The sequence below is a fragment of the Symphalangus syndactylus genome, chromosome 13 (assembly GCF_028878055.3).
Source record: "Symphalangus syndactylus isolate Jambi chromosome 13, NHGRI_mSymSyn1-v2.1_pri, whole genome shotgun sequence".
Taxonomy (NCBI): domain Eukaryota; kingdom Metazoa; phylum Chordata; class Mammalia; order Primates; family Hylobatidae; genus Symphalangus; species Symphalangus syndactylus.
The window spans coordinates 36,719,797-36,738,336 of record NC_072435.2 but is presented as its reverse complement, the minus strand read 5'-3'; the positions used below and the strand labels follow the sequence as shown (position 1 = coordinate 36,738,336).

At 55.4% G+C, this 18,540-nt stretch overlaps 2 protein-coding genes across 3 annotated transcripts; both read left to right on the top strand.

Annotated features, from left to right (window-relative positions):
• Nucleotides 1-1,986: 1,986 nt before the first annotated feature.
• Nucleotides 1,987-4,680, top strand: CDKN2D (cyclin dependent kinase inhibitor 2D). Of its 2 annotated transcripts, XM_055238566.2 has the most exons (3): nucleotides 1,987-2,169; nucleotides 2,448-2,603; nucleotides 3,726-4,680. In XM_055238566.2, the coding sequence occupies exons 2-3, from the start codon at nucleotides 2,463-2,465 to the stop codon at nucleotides 4,083-4,085; spliced, it is 501 nt and encodes a 166-aa protein (XP_055094541.1). In that variant the 5' UTR covers nucleotides 1,987-2,169; nucleotides 2,448-2,462; the 3' UTR covers nucleotides 4,086-4,680. The 2 variants fall into 2 exon arrangements, with proteins under 2 accessions (XP_055094541.1, XP_055094540.1); XM_055238565.2 differs by having other exon boundaries at nucleotides 2,136-2,603.
• Nucleotides 4,681-4,994: 314 nt separating this feature from the next.
• KRI1 (KRI1 homolog) lies at nucleotides 4,995-18,477 on the top strand. Its single transcript, XM_055238523.2, has 19 exons — nucleotides 4,995-5,234; nucleotides 5,347-5,420; nucleotides 6,103-6,208; nucleotides 8,285-8,393; nucleotides 9,274-9,328; nucleotides 9,403-9,452; nucleotides 9,852-9,948; nucleotides 10,036-10,113; nucleotides 10,660-10,787; nucleotides 11,166-11,292; nucleotides 11,393-11,488; nucleotides 11,574-11,744; nucleotides 13,128-13,203; nucleotides 13,307-13,395; nucleotides 13,472-13,598; nucleotides 13,684-13,814; nucleotides 16,664-16,728; nucleotides 16,850-16,948; nucleotides 17,742-18,477. Exons 1-19 carry the CDS (start codon nucleotides 5,063-5,065, stop codon nucleotides 18,079-18,081), a joined length of 2,190 nt encoding a protein of 729 aa, XP_055094498.1. The 5' UTR covers nucleotides 4,995-5,062; the 3' UTR covers nucleotides 18,082-18,477.
• The last annotated feature ends 63 nt before the right edge of the window (nucleotides 18,478-18,540 follow it).

Genomic DNA, 18,540 nt, shown 5'->3' with positions numbered 1-18,540 from the left:
AAAAAATGGGCGGGCGCGGTGGCTCACGCCTGTAATCCCAGCACTTTGGGAGGCCGAGGCGGGTGGATCACGAGGTCAGGAGATCGAGACCATCCTGGCTAACGCGGTGAAACTCCGTCTCTACTAAAAATACAAAAAAATTAGCCGGCGCGGTGGCGGGCGCCTGTAGTCCCAGCTACTCAGGAGGCTGAGGCAGGAGAATGGCGTGAACCCGGGAGGCGGAGCTTGCAGTGAGCCGTGATAGTGCCACTGAACTCTGGCCTGGGCGAAAGAGCGAGACTCCGTCTCAAAAAAAAAAAAATAATAATAAATAAATAAATAAATAAATAAAAAGCCATGGCTTGATCTGCACAATTGCCATCCTGATGCCCCACCTACCTGCTCTCCCCTGCTCTGTACCACACCAGGCACGCTCTCACCTCTGGGCCTTAGCATCTGCTGTGCCTCCCAGCTGGTGTGCTTTTCCCCATATAACCACAAGTCTCCCTCCCTCACCTTTAGGTCTCAAATCAAATGTCACCTCTTCAGGGAGGCCCTCTCTGCCTTTCCATTTCTTTTTCTTTTTCTTTTTTTTCTCTGTTGCCCAGGCTGGAGTACAATGGCGTGATCTCGGCTCCTGCGACCTCCGCCTCCTGTGTTCAAGCGATTCTCCTGTCTCAGCCTCCTGAGTAGCTGGGATTACAGGTGCGCGCCACTAGGCGCAGCTAATTTTTTTATTTTTAGTAGAGACGGGGTTTCACCATGTTGGTCCGGCTGGTCTCGAACTCCTGACCTCGTGATCTGCTCACCTCAGCCTCCTAGAGTGCTGGGATTACAGGCGTGAGCCACCGCGCCCGGCTTTTTGCCTTTCCATTTCAATGGCTCATCTGGTCAGTTCTCTACCACTCTAAAAATATTTAACTATTGGCGGGGAGCAGGAGCTCATGCCTGTAATCCCAGCACTTTTGGAGGCCAAGGCAGAAGGATCTGTTGAGCCCAGGAATTCGGAAACAACCTGGGCAACAAAGCAAGAACCCCAACGTAAAAAAAAAAAATCTGAATTTAAAAGCAAAACACAAATAACAAACAAAAAACACCAGCCTGGGTAACATTGTGAAACCCCATCTCTACTAAAAATACAAATTAGCCGGGCGTGGTGATGCGCCCTGTAGTCCGAGCTACTCGGGAGGCTGAGGCGGGAGGATCACTTGAGCCCGGGAAGTCGAGGCTGCAGTGAGCTGTGATCGCGCCACTGCACGCCGGCCCGGGTGACAGGAGTGAGACCCTGACTCAAAAATAAATACATATATAAATAAATAAAAATTAACTATTGTCTCTGGCCCCAGACCATAGGTGTCCCTGCAGCAGGGGCCGACTGGCGTGCTCTCCACTTGGGCACCTCTAGGAGGTGCTAAGTAAATATTTGAACGAAGACCTCTGAGTCCCTGTCTGGCTGCGACTATGTCCTCCCAGGCCTTCCCACGTGGCAGCTGCAGGCTCCTTTCCTCCTGGCTCAGTCTGAGCCAGGCAGGGTGATCCCTTCCTCATCCACTCCATCTCTCCGTTTCCCTTTCTTCACGGTGCTTGACACTATCTAATATTATTTAGTTGTTTGAATGTGCGTGTCCAGCTCCCAGGACGCTCCCTGCACACCGTGAATGAATGAATGAATGAACGAAATAAAGCGCCCAGCTCGTAGTAAGGGCCAATGAATGTCTATTAGCAGTGGAACCTCGGATTGGGTGGCTCCAGCCCTGCCTCCCTTCCCCCAGGAGGCGCCGAGGTCCCAGAGCAGCCCGCGCTACCCTGCCCCTGACCTTTCTCCCTGGGTCAGTTAAACCAGCCTTCTTTCCCGCCTGCCGGGTTCATTTGAAAACCGAAAACCCCGCCATTGCTGGCGGTCCACCGCTTGCCACACTCTGACCAATCAGGAGGGACGCGTTTCACGCCGAGCCCGAAGTTTCCCCGGCGACGCGCAGCCACTGGTTATGCAGGCCCTGTGGGCGGAACGCCGTAAGGTCGCGCGCCGGGCAACGCGGATCCGCTACAGAGTAGCGAGTTTGTAAGAAAACAAATCCACGGCGTTCGGGGCGTGGCCGGGAGCACTTTGGCTCCGCCCCCTGGCGGCTGCCTCAGCGGCGGCGGCGGCGCAGGCTCAGAGCAGACCCCGCCCGGCGAGGAGGAGGGAGGGTGAGTTAGGGGGAGACCCGGCCCCCAAGGGGCGGGCGCCGGGCAGGGCCCCGCGGGCGGCCGAGTGTTGGGCCCGGCTTCCAGCCCCTCGCCGCCCTCCGGCTGACAGGGGGAGGAGCCCTCTGGGAGGGCCGGGGTCTCGGGCTGGGGAGCCGGGCCGGGAGCGCAGCGCAGCCGGGTGCACCGCGGCCGCGCCCCAGGAGGGCTGCTCGGGCCAGCGCCCGCCGGCTGCTCGGTGCTGACAGCGCCGGGCTGGGGCGGGGCGGGGGGCTTTGCAGGCCGCCAGTGTCGACATGCTGCTGGAGGAGGTTCGCGCCGGCGACCGGCTGAGTGGGGCGGCGGCCCGGGGCGACCTGCAGGAGGTGCGCCGCCTTCTGCACCGCGAGCTGGTGCATCCCGACGCCCTCAACCGCTTCGGCAAGACGGCGCTGCAGGTGAGGCCGGGCCGGTCCAGGTCGGGACGGGGCGGCTAAGCGGGATGAGGATCCGAACCCCAGAGCTCCTCTCTGGTCTCCTGGCCCTGGTGGTGACCCACTGGGAACCGGTCCTTCTTCTCTAGGCTTTCATTGTTCCCCCACGGTCCCCTTTCGAAGGTGGGTGGTGGGTGAGACTAGGTTGTGGGGGGAGGGGAGAGCTTTTTAGCATCTTCTCTGGGAGGATTCCTGCTTCTCTGAGTGCCGGGGATTCACTTTCCCTGGAGAGGTTCTTATTCCGTGGGTGCGGGTTCAGCTCGTTTGGATGCCGTTTCCATGGGGAGGGCTCACGTTTCTTGGGGCTTTTATGGGGAGATCCGATCTCTGGAAGGAGAGGTCCTGTCTCTAGGGGTTCCTCATTTTGTAGGGGGCTCTGAGACATATCTGGTTACTTGGGGGTGGGGTCTTCATTCCTAAAGGTTACGCGGATCCTTGGTATAGTGTGGGGGCCCCAATGGAGGAACAATGTCAGATTGCAAGACATCCCTATATTCTCTGGGAGACATTTTACAGGGGAGTCTCTTTTCTCTTCTCTTATTACTTTTGGAATCCCGCTTCTTGAAAGGAGCTCTCAGGTACTCTGAGGTGACATCACCATTATATAGGAGGAGGCTATTTCCTGGAGAAGGGGGTGGGGTTCGCTTTCCTTTGACATCTCTTTTCCTTATGAGGACTATCAATTCTTTGGGGGTAGTTCTCCATCTCTGGGGGCCCACTTCCTGGAGGGGATTTTCTATTTCCTGGTGATTGCCCATATCTGGGGGCGTCTTTGGTCCCTTGGGGGAGAGTCTTAGGTTCCTTGAAAGTTTCCATGGGGGCTGTTCTCTGGGTTGGGGGGGTCTCATTCTTAAGGGAGCGACCAGCTTTTGGGGGTGGGGTCCCCATTCCCAGAAGAACTTTTTATCTGCATCTCAAACAGTTTCCTGGGGGCTTATGCAGCTTCTCCGTTCACTAGAGGACCCCTCCTCTAGCATTTCCTGTTTCTGGGAGATGCCTCTTTCTGGATGACCCTTCTCTTTCCAGTGACCCCTTTTTTGGAACCTCTTCCCTTGAGGACCTCCTGATCCTCTGTCCCTCACACAGGTCATGATGTTTGGCAGCACCGCCATCGCCCTGGAGCTGCTGAAGCAAGGTGCCAGCCCCAATGTCCAGGACACCTCTGGTACCAGTCCAGTCCATGACGCAGCCCGCACTGGATTCCTGGACACCCTGAAGGTCCTAGTGGAGCACGGGGCTGATGTCAACGCGCCTGATGGCACCGGGGCACTTCCAATCCATCTGGCAGTTCAAGAGGGTCACACTGCTGTGGTCAGCTTTCTGGCAGCTGAATCTGATCTCCATCGCAGGGATGCCAGGGGTCTCACACCCTTGGAGCTGGCACTGCAGAGAGGGGCTCAGGACCTCGTGGACATCCTGCAGAGGCACATGGTGGCTCTGCTGTGATCTGGGGTCACCCTCTTCAGCAAGAGAACCCCATGGGGTTATGTATCAGAAGAGAGGGGAAGAAACACTTTCTCTTCTTGTTTCTCCTGCCCACTGCCGCAGTAGGGGAGGAGCACAGTTTGTGGCTAATAGGTGTTGGTTTTGGGGTGTGTGTTTGGGGGACGTTTCTCATTTGTTTTTCTCACTCCTTTTGGTGTGTTGGACAGAGAAGGACTCCTGGAGGCCACAGCCACCTAAACGGTTCGGTTTCTTCTGTGCCCCAGCCTGCTGGGGCCTCAGACAAGACCCAAGGGCAGAGCATTTAAGAGTGAAGTCATCACCTCCAGTGAGCCTAGAACCTGGTGACCTTGGCCGGCTGTGCTCAGAGACCTGAAGTGTGCACGTTGCTTCAGGCGTGGGGGATGGGGGGAGCGTCCCAAATCAATAAGAAGGTAGAATGAGTTATGAGTTATTCCTATTCTGTTGGAAGCTTGTTTTCCAGTCTCTTGTACAGCGTTTTAAAAGAAATGGATTCTATTTATTATGCTTTATTGGAAAAAATGTTGTAATAATTTAATGTTTTTACCCATTAAATTAAGACTTGTGCATGATCACAGCACGGGTGGCTTCTGATTTTTGAGTCTGGGATGGAGAGTTACACATCCCGGATGTTGATGGGGATGAGGACGGGGGTCGCGGATCATGGATGTGGTGGGTGAGGGTAGAGAACAGTAATTCCCAGGGCGCCAGGGTGAGTGAGCTGGGTGGGGCAGCGGTTTTCGCTGTCGGAACGGAAGGGAAGCAGGAAACCGCGAGTGGAGAAAGGGCCCCCAGATGTCAGCTGGGTGCCCGGAGCACAGGGGGTGGGGCGGGTGGGCGGTGGCCGCGGCCTTCCCCGCAGGGGCGTAGCCGTGGGCGGTGACTGCCGTGATGAAGCGTAAGGGATCCCGGAAAAGCCAGGGGCGGGGTTAGGAGCGGTCCGCCTCGTTTACAAGTGGATGTGGGCGGGACCGAGGGCGGCCCCGCTCCGTCCTGGACTTCCTCAATGCGCGTGCGCAATGAGCCACGGAGCCGCCATGCCGGAACCGCGCGGGTCGTTGCAGCTGCGGGTGAACGCGGCGTTTGCCGCGCGGTACAACCGCTACCGGGAGCGCGAGGAACTGCAGCGGCGTGAGTGCGGGGCGCATGCGCGCGGGAGCCTGCGCGCGCCGACCGGTAGGGAAGTGGGGAGGCGAGTGGCCCCGCCAGCTGACCTGGGGGGCATCCCATCTGTGTCCCGCAGTGAAGGATCGCTACGGGGACCGGGACAGCGGCAGCGACTCCAGCTCCGAGTCGGACTCCAGCGACGAGCGCGTGGTGCGCGTCCCCGCCCCGTCCTGGACGTGCGGAGGCGTCCAAGCCCCCCCCCCCTCCACCCGACCCCGATGTAGACGGGGGGGGAAACCCCCAACCCCAGAGCGCCCTGCGGGAGCGTCCCATCTCCCGCTCCCCATCCCATGAAGGACAGACAGCGCCCCTCTCTCCCCAGGGGAGGCAAATCCCCGTTATTTTCCCTCCCCTGCCACGATCCACCTGCCCACTCTGATGTGTGGGGCGACTCTGTCCCCCAAGAACCCCCCCTTTCCTCTTTCATCCTCAAGAGTCTAGCCATTTTTTAGTGTACTCCTTGCGCCACGTGGGGCGCCCAACTTCTACTCACATCAGCCGTGATCCTGGCCCCACTGTGCGGCCTGGCCCAGCCCCTCCCCGCTGTCTCTCGTGCCCTCAGCCCACCTGCCCCTTGTCAAGTCTTTGTCTTCCCCAGGAATTACCTTCTCCTTGCCCCTCACCTTCCTCTACCCATATCCTGTACCTACCTGTGGCCTGCCCCTGCCCACCCCAAGAGGGCCCCTCTCCCTCCTGCTGTTTGACCACCTGCCTCTCTCCCCAGCCAGATCCACCCCCTCCATCCTAATCCCTACGCTGAACTCACCTGCTGGCGCCAGGGCTCTTGTTACCTCCCTTCTGAAATCTACCCCCAACCCTTTTCCTGCCCTAGGAATTTGACCCCCAGCAGGAGCGGGACTTTTACAAAACGCTCTCCTTGTTGAAGAAGAAGGACCCCCGCATTTATCAGAAAGATGCCACCTTCTATAACAGAACAGGTCCGGGACCACTCCTGTCTAAGCCTCTCCTTCCTCCGGGGTCCTTTCCTGACTGTGGATTCAGAGAAGTGACTTCACTTCTCTGAGCCTCTTTTCCTGTCTGTAAAGTATATCTAATGGTAGCATCTCCCCTCAGGGCTGTTTTAAGGATAGATTGGGATTTACCCAATTTACACAATTCATCTGTTTTGACTGTTGAATGAATTGCTTCACAAGTCACAAGTCATTAGCAGAACCTAGGTTATTACCTGGTGGTGGGTTAATGAATGTGTCCTTTGCACTGTTCAAGGTGGGAATTGCTGACTGAATGATTCCAACTCCACCAGGCTGGGTAGGTGGTTCAGGCATCTAATCCCAGCACTTTGGGAGGCTGAGGTGGGAGGGTCAGTTGAGGCCAGGAGTTTAAGACCAGTTTGGGCGACATAGCAAGACCCCATTTCTCTCTTTTTTTTTTTTTTTTTTGAGATGTTGTTTCACTCTTGTTGCCCAGGCTGGGTTGCGATGGCACCATCTCGGCTCACTGCAACCTCTGCCTCCCAGGTTCAAGCGATTCTCCCGCCTCAGCCTCCTGAGTAGCTGGAATTACAGGCACACACCACCACGCCCAGCTAATTTTGGATTTTTAGTAGAGACGGGGTTTCTCCATGTTGGCCAGGCTGGTCTCCAACTCCCAACCTCCGGTGATCCACCCGCCCTGGCCTCCTGAAATGCTGGGATTACAGGCGTGAGCCACTGTGCCCAGCCAGCCTTTCTTTCTTTCTTTTCTTTTTTTTGAGACAGAGTTTTGGTCTTGTTGCCCAAGCTGGAGTGCAATGGCATGATCTGGGCTCACTGCAACCTCCGTCTCCCGGGTTCAAGCGATTCTCCTGCCTCAGCCTCCTGAGTAGCTGGGATTACAGGTGCATGCCACCACGCCTAGCTATTTTTTTGTATTTTTAGTAGAAACGGTGTTTCACCATGTTAGCCAGGCTGGTCTTGAACTCCTGACCTCAGGTAATCCATCCGCCTTGGCCTCCCAAAGTGCTGGGATTACAGGCGTGAGCCACTGTACCCGGCAGCAAGACCCTATCTCTACAAAAGATTCAGAACTCAGCTGAGCATGCTGGTGTGCGCCTATACTCCCAGGTATTTGGGAGGCTGAGGTGGGAGGATTGCTTAAGCCCATGAGTTCGAGGCTGCAGTGAGCTGTGGGCTAGGATCTTGACACTGCACTCCAGCCTGAGCAAGAGTAAGACTCCAACTCTCAAAAAAATTAATTATAATAATTAATCAGGCTGGGCGTGGTGGCTCATGCCTGTAATCCTAGCACTTTGGGAGGTTGAGGCGGGAGGATCACTTGAGGTCAGGAGTTCGAGACCAGCCTGGCCAACATGGTGAAACCCCAGCTCTACTAAAAATACAAAAATTAGCTGGGCATGGTGGTGCACACCCATAATCCCAGCTACTCAGGAGGCTGAGGCAGGGGAATCGCTTGAACCTGGGAGGCGGAGGTTGCAGTAAGCCGAGATCACGCCATGCACTGGGCAACGGAGTGAGACTCTGTCTCAAAAAATAATAATAATGGCCAGGTGCGGTGTCTCACGCCTGTAATCTCAGCCCTTGGGAGGCTGATGCAGGTGGATCACCTGAGGTCAGGAGTTCGAGACCAACCTCACCAACATGGAGAAACCCCATCTCTACTAAAAATATAAAAATTAGCCAGGCGCGGTGGTAGGCACCTGTAATCCCAGCTTCTCGGGAGGCTGAGACATGAGAACAGCTTGAACCCGGGAGGCAGAGGTTGCAGTGAGCCAAGATCATGCCATTGCACTCCAGCCTGGGCAACAGAATGAGACTCCACCTCAAAAAAAAAAAAAATAAATAATAACAATAATAATAATAATAAAAACAGGAATTACGACCGAATGACCCCAACCCCACCAGATGGTGACAAGCACAATACTCTTGGACAGCTGGGAATTGGTGGATTTGGGATTTGAATCCTCTGTCTAACCCTGGCCCTGCCCTGTGGGATTCTCTGCCAGGGCAAAGAAGGGGGTTGTGGGTGATGGCAGGTGTCTTTTGGTGGTTTAACAGCATCGTCATCAGAGAGTGAGGAGGAGCCAGCAGCCTTGGAGAAGCAGAAGAAAGTGCGGCCCATGTACCTGAAGGACTATGAGAGGAAGGTTATCTTGGAGAAGGCAGGGTATGGAGAAGGCCTACATCCCCACCCCCTGGTTCCCAGCCCTGTCAGGTCTATGGGGGTCTTAGGGGCAGGAGAGGGAAAAAAGCTGGCAACCTGGGCCGGGCATGGTGGCTCATGCCCGTAATCCCAGCACTTTGGTAGGCTGAGGCAATAGGATCGCTTGAGGACAGAAGTTTGAGACCAGCCTGGGCAACATACCCCGCCTCTACAAAAGAATTAAAAATTAGCTGGGCATGATGATGTGTACCTGTAGTCCCAGCTACTCAGGAGGCTGAGGCAGGAGGATTGAGCCCAGGAGATGGAGGCTGCAGTGAGCTATGATCAGGCCACTGCACTCCAGCCTGGGCAACAGAATAAGACCCTGTCTCAAAAAGAAAAAAGGCCGGGCATGGTGGCTCATGCCTGTAATACCAGGACCTTGGGAGGCTGAGGCGGGCAGATCACCTGAAGTCAGGAGTTTGAGACCACCCTGGCTAACATGGTGAAAACCCGTCTCTACTAAAAATACAAAAATTAGCCAGATGTGGTGGTGGGCGCCTGTAGTCCCAGCTACCTGGGGAGGCTGAGGCAGGAGAATCGCTTGAATCTGGGAGGTGGAGGTTGCAGTGAGCCAAGATCATGCCACTGCCCTCCAGCCTGAGGGATAGAGCGAGACCCTGGCTCCAAAAAAGAAATGCTATCACCCATGATTGGAAAAGAAAAAATAAAAAAATGCTGGAAACTCACCAGAATCGCAGATACCCGAGAGCAGGAGCCTCAGTGATACCATAGCCCTCCGATGGCCCCCGCCAGCTGTTGCTTGGAATAGCTGCTCCGCATGGGCATGGGGACAGGTGGGCCCTGGAAGATACATACCGAAGACCCCACTTTTCCTTTACAGCAAATATGTCGACGAGGAGAACTCAGACGGGGAGACTTCTAATCACAGACTCCAGGTGGGTGGGGTGAAGGCTGGGTCAGGGGGCTGAGGGGCCTGGGGCTGGCCTGAGACCTACGGCCCTCTCTGCAGGAGACATCATCGCAAAGTTATGTGGAGGAACAGAAACAGCTCAAGGAAAGGTGAGGCTGGGTGGGCGGGAATGGCCCAATGGAGGAAAGTTGAGGCTCAGGGGTTGGATAGGCACGGGTTCACATTGAGCTCTGTCACTTTCTATGTGCCTCAGTTTCCTCATCAGTTAAACGGGGTTAATAACATCACAGCACTGCTCTGAGCTTGCTGAGAGGAGAGCTCAGGGCTTCTTAGTACATGGAGTTAATCTTGGGGCAGCCGGCTGGGTGAGGTGGCTCACGCCTGTCATCTCAGGGCTTTGGGAGGCAGAGGAGGGAGGATCACTTGAGCCCAGGAGTTCAAGATCAGCCTGGGCAACATAGACCCCAGCTCTACAAAATAAAATAAATGTTGGGGCAGCAGACGGGGCCAGCCTGCCTGTCCTGAGGCTTGTTTTCTCTCATGGGCAGCTTCCGGGCATTTGTGGAGGACAGTGAGGACGAGGACAGCGCTGGGGAGGGTGGCTCCAGTTTGCTGCAGAAACGTGCCAAAACCAGGCAGGAGAAGGTGGGCACTGGGGACTGACTGGACTGCTGGGGGACAGGGTGGCGGGTGGCTGGGCATCTGTGGATGCTCAGTGCTAACTTTCCCCAGGCCCAGGAGGAGGCCGACTACATCGAGTGGCTGAAGGGACAGAAAGAGATTCGGAACCCAGAGTCCCTGAAGGAACTGGTGAGTTCTCACGCATGGTCGCTGATGGAGTAGACCGTGTGTTCCTCGTCCATCCAACCTATTTACAGAAAGTAACCCTCTGAAGATGGGATATGTACATCTCTGGGCCTCAGCTCCTACATCTCTTTAAATGGGGATAGGCTGGGCGCCGTGGTTCACACCTGTAATCCCAGTTAAAGGCAGGAGGATTGCTTGAGGCCAGGAGTTTGAGACCAGCCTGGGCAACATAGCAAAACCGCTCTACAAAAAAATGAAAAAATTAGCCAGGCATGGTGGCATGCGCCTGTAGTCTCAGATACTTGGGAGGCTAAGGTGGGAGGATCTTGTGAGCCCGGGAGGTTGAGTCTGCAGTGAGCTATGATCACACCGCTGTACTCTCACCTGGATGGCAGAGTAAGACCCTGTCTCGAAATAAAAAAAATAAAAAAACAAAATGAGGCTAATGTCACCTACTCCAGAGGCTGGCTGTGAGGTCCATGTGGTGAGCATGCCTGCCCTCCTTCCCTGTCCTCCATTGACCAGAGTCTTGTCTCCTGTCACCCCCAGACCCATCTCAAGGAATACTGGAACGACCCTGAGTTGGATGAAGGGGAGCGGTTCCTGCGGGATTACATCCTCAACAAACGCTACGAGGAGGAGGAAGAGGAGGAGGAAAAGGAGGAGGAAGAGGAGGGGTGAGCCACTGCGTCTCCCCAGGGCCTAGATTTTGGGTGCGCTTCCTGAAGTATTCCCAGGCAGCACTGGCCAGGAGGCAGAGGGCACCATGTGTGTCTTTTTTTCACAGATGGTGGCACAGTTAGTCTGCTGCAAGGCACAGCCACAGAGGGTAGGCTCTGGAGCCAGGTGGCAGGCACTGCCTCAAATCCTGGTTCTGCTTTGAGACTTTCATGCCTCAGTTTCCCCATCTGTAAAATGAGGACAATAGCAGCGTGCACCTTGTAGGGTTCTTGTGAGGATTAAATGAGTTTGTACACTTCGTACCCAGGCGTGCAGGAAAGGGGGGTCAACCTTGCTTGGCTGGCCCCCTGTTGTCACCACATCTTGCCCTTCAGGGTCCCCGGCCCCCCAGTCCAGCTGGCTGTGGACGACTCCTCAGATGAGGGGGAGCTGTTTCTGAAGAAACAGGAGGACTTCGAACAGAAGTACAATTTCCGTTTCGAGGAGCCAGACTCAGCATCGGTGGGTGGCTGGGGCTGGTGAGGACTCGGCCCCCGGGGTCCAGGCCCAGGGAACCCCACATCATCTCTGGGCCCTTCTGGGCTTTTCTGCTTGTGCCTAGGTCAAGACCTACCCACGCAGCATCGCGTCCTCCGTGCGCCGTAAGGATGAGCGCAGGAAGGAGAAGAGGGAAGAGACTCGGGAGCGAAAGAAGAGGGTGAGTGTGCACGCGGCCAGCTGGGGAGGACCCCCTAGCCATGCAGGAAAGCCCATGCGCTCCCTCCCTCTGCCTGGGCCTGCAGGAGAAAGCAAAGAAACAGGAAGAGCTCAAGCAGCTGAAGAACCTGAAGAGGAAGGAGATTCTGGCCAAGCTGGAGAAGCTGCGGAAAGTAACGGGCAACGAGACACTGGGCCTCGAGGAGGGGGACCTTGAAGACGACTTCGACCCTGCCCAGCACGACCAGCTCATGCAGGTGCGGCCCTCATCCCGGCCCACCATGACACTGAGCTCACACAAACATGGCTCTCACTGGGCACTGTGGCTCACGCCTGTAATCCCAGCACTTTGGGAGGCTAAGGCAGGCAGATCACCTGAGGTCGGGAGTTCGAGATCAGCCTGGCCAACGTGGTGAAACCTCATCTCTACTAAAAATACAAAAGTTAGCCAGGTGTGGTGGTGCATGGCTGTAATCTCAGCTACTTGGGAGGCTGAGGCAGGAGAATCACTTGAACCCAGGAGGCAGAGGTTGCAGTAAGCTGAGATCATGCCACTGCATTCCAGTCTAGGCGACAGAGGGAGACTCTGTTTAAAAAACAAAAGACCTGGCCGGGTGTGGTGGCTCACGCCTGTAATTCCAGCACTTTGGGAGGCCGAGGCAGGCGGATCATGAGGTCAGGAGATCGAGACCATCCTGGCCAACATGGAGAATCCCCATCTCTACTAAAGATACAAAAAATTAGCCGGGGTGTGGTGGCGTGCACCTCTAATCCTAGCTACTCGGGAGGCTGAGGCAGGGAATCACTTGAACCCGGGAGGCGGAGGTTGTAGTGAGCCAAGATCGTGCCATTGTACTCCAGCCTGGGCTACTGGGTGAGACGCTGTCTCAAAAAAAAAAAAAAAAAAAAAAAGGGCTGGGCGCGTTGGCTCACGCTTGTAATCCCAGCACTTTGGGAGGCCGAGGCGGGTGGATCACGAGGTCAGGAGATCGAGACCACGGTGAAACCCCGTCTCTACTAAAAATACAAAAAATTAGCCGGGCGTGGTGGCGGGCGCCTGTAGTCCCAGCTACTCGGAGGCTGAGGCAGGAGAATGGTGTGAACCCGGGAGGTGGAGCTTGCAGTGAGCCGAGATCGCGCCACTGCACTCCAGCCTGGGTGACAGAGCGAGACTCCGTCTCAAAAAAAAAAAAAAAAAAGGATCTTAGCCGGGTGTGGTGGCGCATGCCTGTAATCCCAGCTATTCCGGAGGCTGAGGCAGGAGAATCTCTTGAAACCGGGAGGCAAGGGTTGCAGTGAGCTGAGGTAGTGCCATTGCACTCCAGCCTGGGCAACACGAGTGAAATTCTGTCTCAAAAAAAAAAACCGCAGGGGCGAAGGCCTGTAGGAGGGCGAAGAACTGTGGATGTGTGGAACTGAATGGCGGCCAGTACATCACAGGGTAGAGAGCAGGGGAGTTGGTGGAGGATCCTGGACATGCAGGTCCTCCCACCTCAGGAGTTAGGTCCTGGGAGGGCTCTAGGGAGCCCCACGAGCTGCAGGAGTAAAGCTGCCAAGGAGGGGGTCATTGGCGGCATTGTGGGGGGCTCAGCTCCTCTGTCTCGAGTGGGCCCTGGTAACCCCCAGCCCTGACCCTGCAGAAGTGCTTTGGGGATGAGTACTACGGGGCCGTGGAGGAGGAGAAGCCGCAATTTGAGGAAGAGGAAGGGCTTGAAGGTGAGATCAGCTGGGGCACCGGGCTGGGGATTGGGGACTGGGGACTGGGCCTGAAGCCCAAGGTCCCACCCTGGCCCCACCTGTCTGTTCTCTCTGCATCCAGACGACTGGAACTGGGACATGTGGGACGGGCCTGAGCAGGAGGGAGACTGGAACCAGCAGGAGCTGCACTGTGAGGACCCCAACTTCAACGTAGGTGTAACGGGTTGAGGGAGTCCCAGGGGCCCTGATAGAGGGCTGGTGGTACCTGACCTGTGCGTCCTGGCAGATGGATGCTGACTATGACCCCAGCCAGCCGAGGAAGAAAAAGCACGAGGCCCCCTCAATGGGCAAGAAGAAGCGCAAGTCACCCTTCGCCGCGGCCGTGGGGCAGGAGAAGCCCGTGTTTGAACCTGGTGAGGCCCAGGTGGGCAGGCCATGGGTGGGCAGGGGGCTCCACGGGCCTGGCATAGCCCGGCAGCCTGGCTTTGTTTCGAGCAGGGGACAAGACATTCGAGGAGTACCTGGATGAGTATTACCGGCTGGACTACGAGGACATCATCGACGACCTGCCCTGTCGCTTCAAGTACCGCACCGTGGTGCCCTGCGACTTTGGCCTCAGCACTGAGGAGGTAGGGGCCCCGGGCGGGCAGGGACACTGCAGAGGGCACCAGGTATGCCAGAGGGGTAGAAAGCTGGCCCTGAGTCCCGATCTCTGTTGCTCAGAAATGCCACAACATGGCAGCCTGTTTCTTCATCTTGAAAATGATAATATTCGGCTGGGTGCGGTGGCTCACACCTGTAATCGCAGCACTTTGGGAGGCCGAGGCGGGTGGATCACCTGAGGTCAGGAGTTCGAGACCAGCCTGGCCTACATGGTGAAACTCCGTCTCTACTAAAAATACAAAATTAGCCAGGCGTGGTGGCAGGCGCCTGTAGTCCCAGCTACTTGGGAGGCTGAGGCAGGAGAATTGCTTGAACCCAAGAGGCAGAGGTTGCAATGAGCCAAGATTGCACCACTGCACTCCAGCCTGGGTGACAGAGTGCAAAAAAAAAAAAAAAAAAAAAAAAAAAAGGAAAAATGCTAATAGTCCTAATGACAGTACTAATAACATTACCTTGCCTCAAGGGTAATATTACTACCTTCTACAAGGTGGGGGCTTAAAACAGTGCCTCGCCCATGGCATGCCCCGTAAATATTACTTCTTTTTTTTGAGACATGGTCTCGCTCTGTCACCCAGGCTGGAGTGCAGTGGTGCCAACCTCCTGGGCTCAAGTGATCCTCCTACCTCAGCCTCCCAAGTAGCTGGGACTACAGGCATGTGCCACCATGCCCAATTAATTTTTTTAATTTTTTTATTTTATTATTATTTATTTACTTATTTATTTATTTTGAGATGGAGTCTCGCTCTGTCGCCCAGGCTGGAGTACAGTGGCGCGATCTCGGCTCATTGCAAGCTCCGCCTCCTGGGTTCACGCCATTCTCCTGCCTCAGCCTCTCCGAGTAGCTGGGACTACAGGCGCCCGCCACCACGCCCGGCTGATTTTTTTTTTTTTTTTTTGTATTTTTAGTAGAGACGGGGTTTCACTGTGGTCTCGATATCCTGACCTCGTGATCCGCCCGCCTTGGCCTCCCAAAGTGCTGGGATTACAAGCATGAGCCACCGCGCCCGGCCAATTTATTTTTAATTAAAAATATTTTTTGCACAGATGTTGTTTTACCATGTTGTGCAGGCTGGTTTCGAACTCCCTAGGCTTAAACAAGCTTCCTGCTTTGGCCTTCCAAAGTGCCGGGATTCTGTGTGTGAGCCACCACACCGAGCCAATATTACTTTTTATTTTTGTTTATTTTTTGATTGATTGGTTGATTGAGATGGTGTCTTGCTCTGTCGCCCAGGCTGGCATGCAGTGGTGCAAACTCAGCTCACTGCAAACTCCGCCTCCCAGGTTCAAATGATTCTCCTGTCTTAGCCTCCTGAGTAGCTAGAACTAGAGGCATGTACCATCATGCCCAATTAATTTTTGTATTTTTAATAGAGACGAGTTTTAACATATTGGCCAGGCTGATCCCAAATTCCTGGCCTCATGTGATCTGCCTGCCTCAACCTCCCAAAGTGCTGGGATTACAGGTGTGAGCCACCAGGCCCAGCCAATATTACTTTTATTCCTGTCAGTATGTATCAGCAGCAGTCTGGCTGGTAAGACTTGGTAGCAGGGCTGGGCACACTGGCTCACACCTGTAATCCCAGTACTCTGGGAGGCTGAGGCGGGAGGATCACTTGAGCCCAGTAGTTCTGAGACTAACCTGGGCAACATAAGGAGATCTAGTTCTAGCTACTTGGGAGGCTGAGGCAGGAAGGTTGCTTGAGTCCGGGAGGTTGAGGCTGCTGTGAGCTGTGAGTCTGCCACTGCACTCCAGCCTGGGCAACATAGTGAGACCCTGTCTCAACAAAAGACTAGGTGTCCTCTGGAACCAGAGGGCCCAGGTGGGTTCAAGCCCTGGCTTGGCTGCTCACCAGCTGTTTCTTTGGACAAATTATTCCCCCATCTGTGCCTCAACTCCCCATCTGTAAAATGAGACAATAATTGGTAACACCCCAACTTTGGTGACTATGGAAGGAACAGAAATGAGACCAAAGTGTGTGGCACCTGGCAGGCTGTGGGCACCTACTATGCCTGACTGATGACGGCTGAAGGTATGCGACCGTTTGCATGGTCAGTAAAAATAGCCGATGTGTACTGAGCTTATACCATCGGCATTCCCTCACTTCCTCTGATGGCCTTCCAGTAGGTTTGGAAACAGGTCTGGAGGCTGGGAATGACAGCCTCATATGTAATTAGGAAGCCTGGGCCGGGCGCGGTGGCTCACGCCTGTAATCCCAGCACTTTGGGAGGCCGAGGCGGGCGGATCACGAGGTCAGGAGATCGAGACCACGGTGAAACCCCGTCTCTACTAAAAATACAAAAAATTAGCCGGGCATGGTGGCGGGCGCCTGTAGTCCCAGCTACCCGGAGAGGCTGAGGCAGGAGAACGGCGTGAACCCGGGAGGCGGAGCTTGCAGTGAGCCGAGATTGCGCCACTGCACTGCAGCCTGGGCGACAGAGCGAGACTCCGTCTCAAAAAAAAAAAAAAAAAAGGAAGCCTGGTGGTTGGCAGCGACCCCTGCCCGTTCTGAGGCTTTGGGGATGGCCGGGTATGGGTGACAGCTCAAGGGCCCTGGGGCTCAAACTGGAATCAATTCAGCCAACTTCCCAGCCATGTGGCCTAGGGCAAGGATCCGTTCTCTGAGCCTCAGTTACCCCATCTGCTGACCTCTACAAAAAACACTGGCCTCTGTAGAGATCAGCTGTCTCTGGCCATCATGGCAACCCTGCTGGGTGGTAGCAGCATTACCGTTTTGACTAATGATGTGACTTAGGCTCAGGGAAGGCCCTGCCTGGAGAATATCACAGCAGGTCCCCACTCTCCCTTCCCACGCAGATCCTTGCTGCTGACGATAAGGAGCTGAACCAGTGGTGCTCCCTGAAGAAGACCTGCATGTACAGGTGATGGGGCGGCGCAGGGCCACGTGCACAGGGGGGCAGGGTGGAGCCAGGTGTGCTGCGGGCAGGGCAGGCAGCCCCGGGCACTTCCCAGAGCACCCAACACAGGGGCATCTGATTGCAGGTCAGAGCAGGAGGAGCTGCGGGACAAGCGGGCATACAGCCAGAAGGCCCAGAACTCATGGAAAAAGCGGCAGGTCTTCAAGTCACTCTGCCGAGAAGAGTAAGCAGTGCTGGCTGGGGAAGCATGGGTGGGGAGCCTGCCAGGCCCAGGCTTGAGTCTTGGCTCTGTCAGCCTCTTGCTGCATGACTTTGGGAATGCAGTGCCCCCCGCTGTGAGACCTGGGTTCGAATCCTACATGGGCACCATCGTTGTGTGACGTTGGGCAAGTTGCTACCCCTCCTGGGCCTCTTTCTCATTAAGATGGAGATAGAGACGGTTCTGCCTTATCAGGTTGCCGAGGATGAAATGAGTTAACTCTCGTAAAGTTATTAAGATATGGTAAATGCCCCATAGGTCTTAGCTGTTACTAGGATTGCTTTCGCCCAGTCTAGAAGGCAGGGGTGATAGAAGCACACAGTTTATTTAAAGCTAAAATGAGGCCAGGTGTGTGCTCCAACCTGTAATCCCAGCACTTTGGGAGACTCAAGCGAGAAGATCGCATGAGCCCAGGAGTTGGAGGCTGCAGTGAGCTGTGGTAACGCCACTGCATTCCAGTCTGGGTGACAGAGCAAGACCCTGTCTCTAAGGAAACAAAAGCTAAAATGAGTTAATTGATGTGACTAGCTTAGGGCAGGCCCAGGCACAAGTACCAGAATCCTCAGCCTCACAATCTAGCCTTTGGGATCCGTAGAAAAGCCCTGGCTTTGGCCTGAGACCCAGGTCTGAATCCCAGGCAGGCCCTTGGTCGCTTCACTATGCCCCTCCTTTCCCCGCCTGTAAAATTGGGCATGCGTGCTCAGGAATGGGCCTGATCTTGACAGGCCTGGGCTGAGCCCTGACTTTTCTCCCTCAGGGCAGAGACACCCGCGGAAGCCACAGGGAAGCCACAGAGAGACGAAGCCGGCCCACAGAGGCAGCTGCCAGCCCTTGATGGGGCTGGCGGGAAGCGGCCCCGGCCGGAGAGTCCCCCAGCACAGGAAGAGGAGGCCCCTGTATCACCCCACAAGAAGCCAGCCCCCCAGAGGCGGAGGAGGGCCAAGAAGGCACGGCTGCTGGGCCCCACTGTGATGCTTGGTGGACGTGAGTTCAGCCGCCAGAGACTGCAGGCCTTTGGCCTCAACCCCAAACGGCTGCACTTCCGCCAGCTGGGCCGGCAGCCGAGGAAACAACAGGGGCCCAAGAACAGCTCCTGAGCACCAGGGAACAGGCAGGGGCCTCAGGCTCCTTCCCTCAAATCAAGCCCTGGACAGGTCTCGCACCCACAAGTACTATCTGCTGCAGAGAACCTCTCATCTTTGGCCAGGCACGCCTGTAATCCCAGCACTTTGGGAGGCTGAGGTGAGAGGATCACTTGAGCCCAGGAACTGGAGACTAGCATGGGCAACATAGTGAGACTCCATCTCTACAAAATGTGGTGACACATGCCTATAGTCTCAGCTACTCAGGAGGCTGGGGAAGGAAGATCACTTAAGGCCAGGAGTTTGAGGCTACAGTGAGCTATGATTGCACCACTGCACTCCAGCCTGGGCGACAAAGCAAGACCGTCTCTTGAAAAAAATAAAGTTAAAAAAACGTGTAGCTATGGGTAAGGAAGTCGTCCCATTTTATGGATGTGGAAACTGAGGCTGACTTAAACTTCCCATGACTTGGAA

Excerpts from the sequence above, each read along its gene's own strand:
- CDKN2D (XM_055238566.2), top strand. The coding sequence starts at position 2,463 with ATGCTGCTGGAGGAGGTTCGCGCCGGCGACCGGCTGAGTGGGGCGGCG. Across the intron at positions 2,604-3,725 it reads TCGGCAAGACGGCGCTGCAG|GTCATGATGTTTGGCAGCAC; the intron begins GTGAGGCCGGGC and ends TCCCTCACACAG.
- KRI1 (XM_055238523.2), top strand. The coding sequence starts at position 5,063 with ATGTGGGCGGGACCGAGGGCGGCCCCGCTCCGTCCTGGACTTCCTCAA. Across the intron at positions 13,204-13,306 it reads GGAAGAGGAAGGGCTTGAAG|ACGACTGGAACTGGGACATG; the intron begins GTGAGATCAGCT and ends CTCTGCATCCAG. Across the intron at positions 16,949-17,741 it reads AAGTCACTCTGCCGAGAAGA|GGCAGAGACACCCGCGGAAG; the intron begins GTAAGCAGTGCT and ends TTTCTCCCTCAG.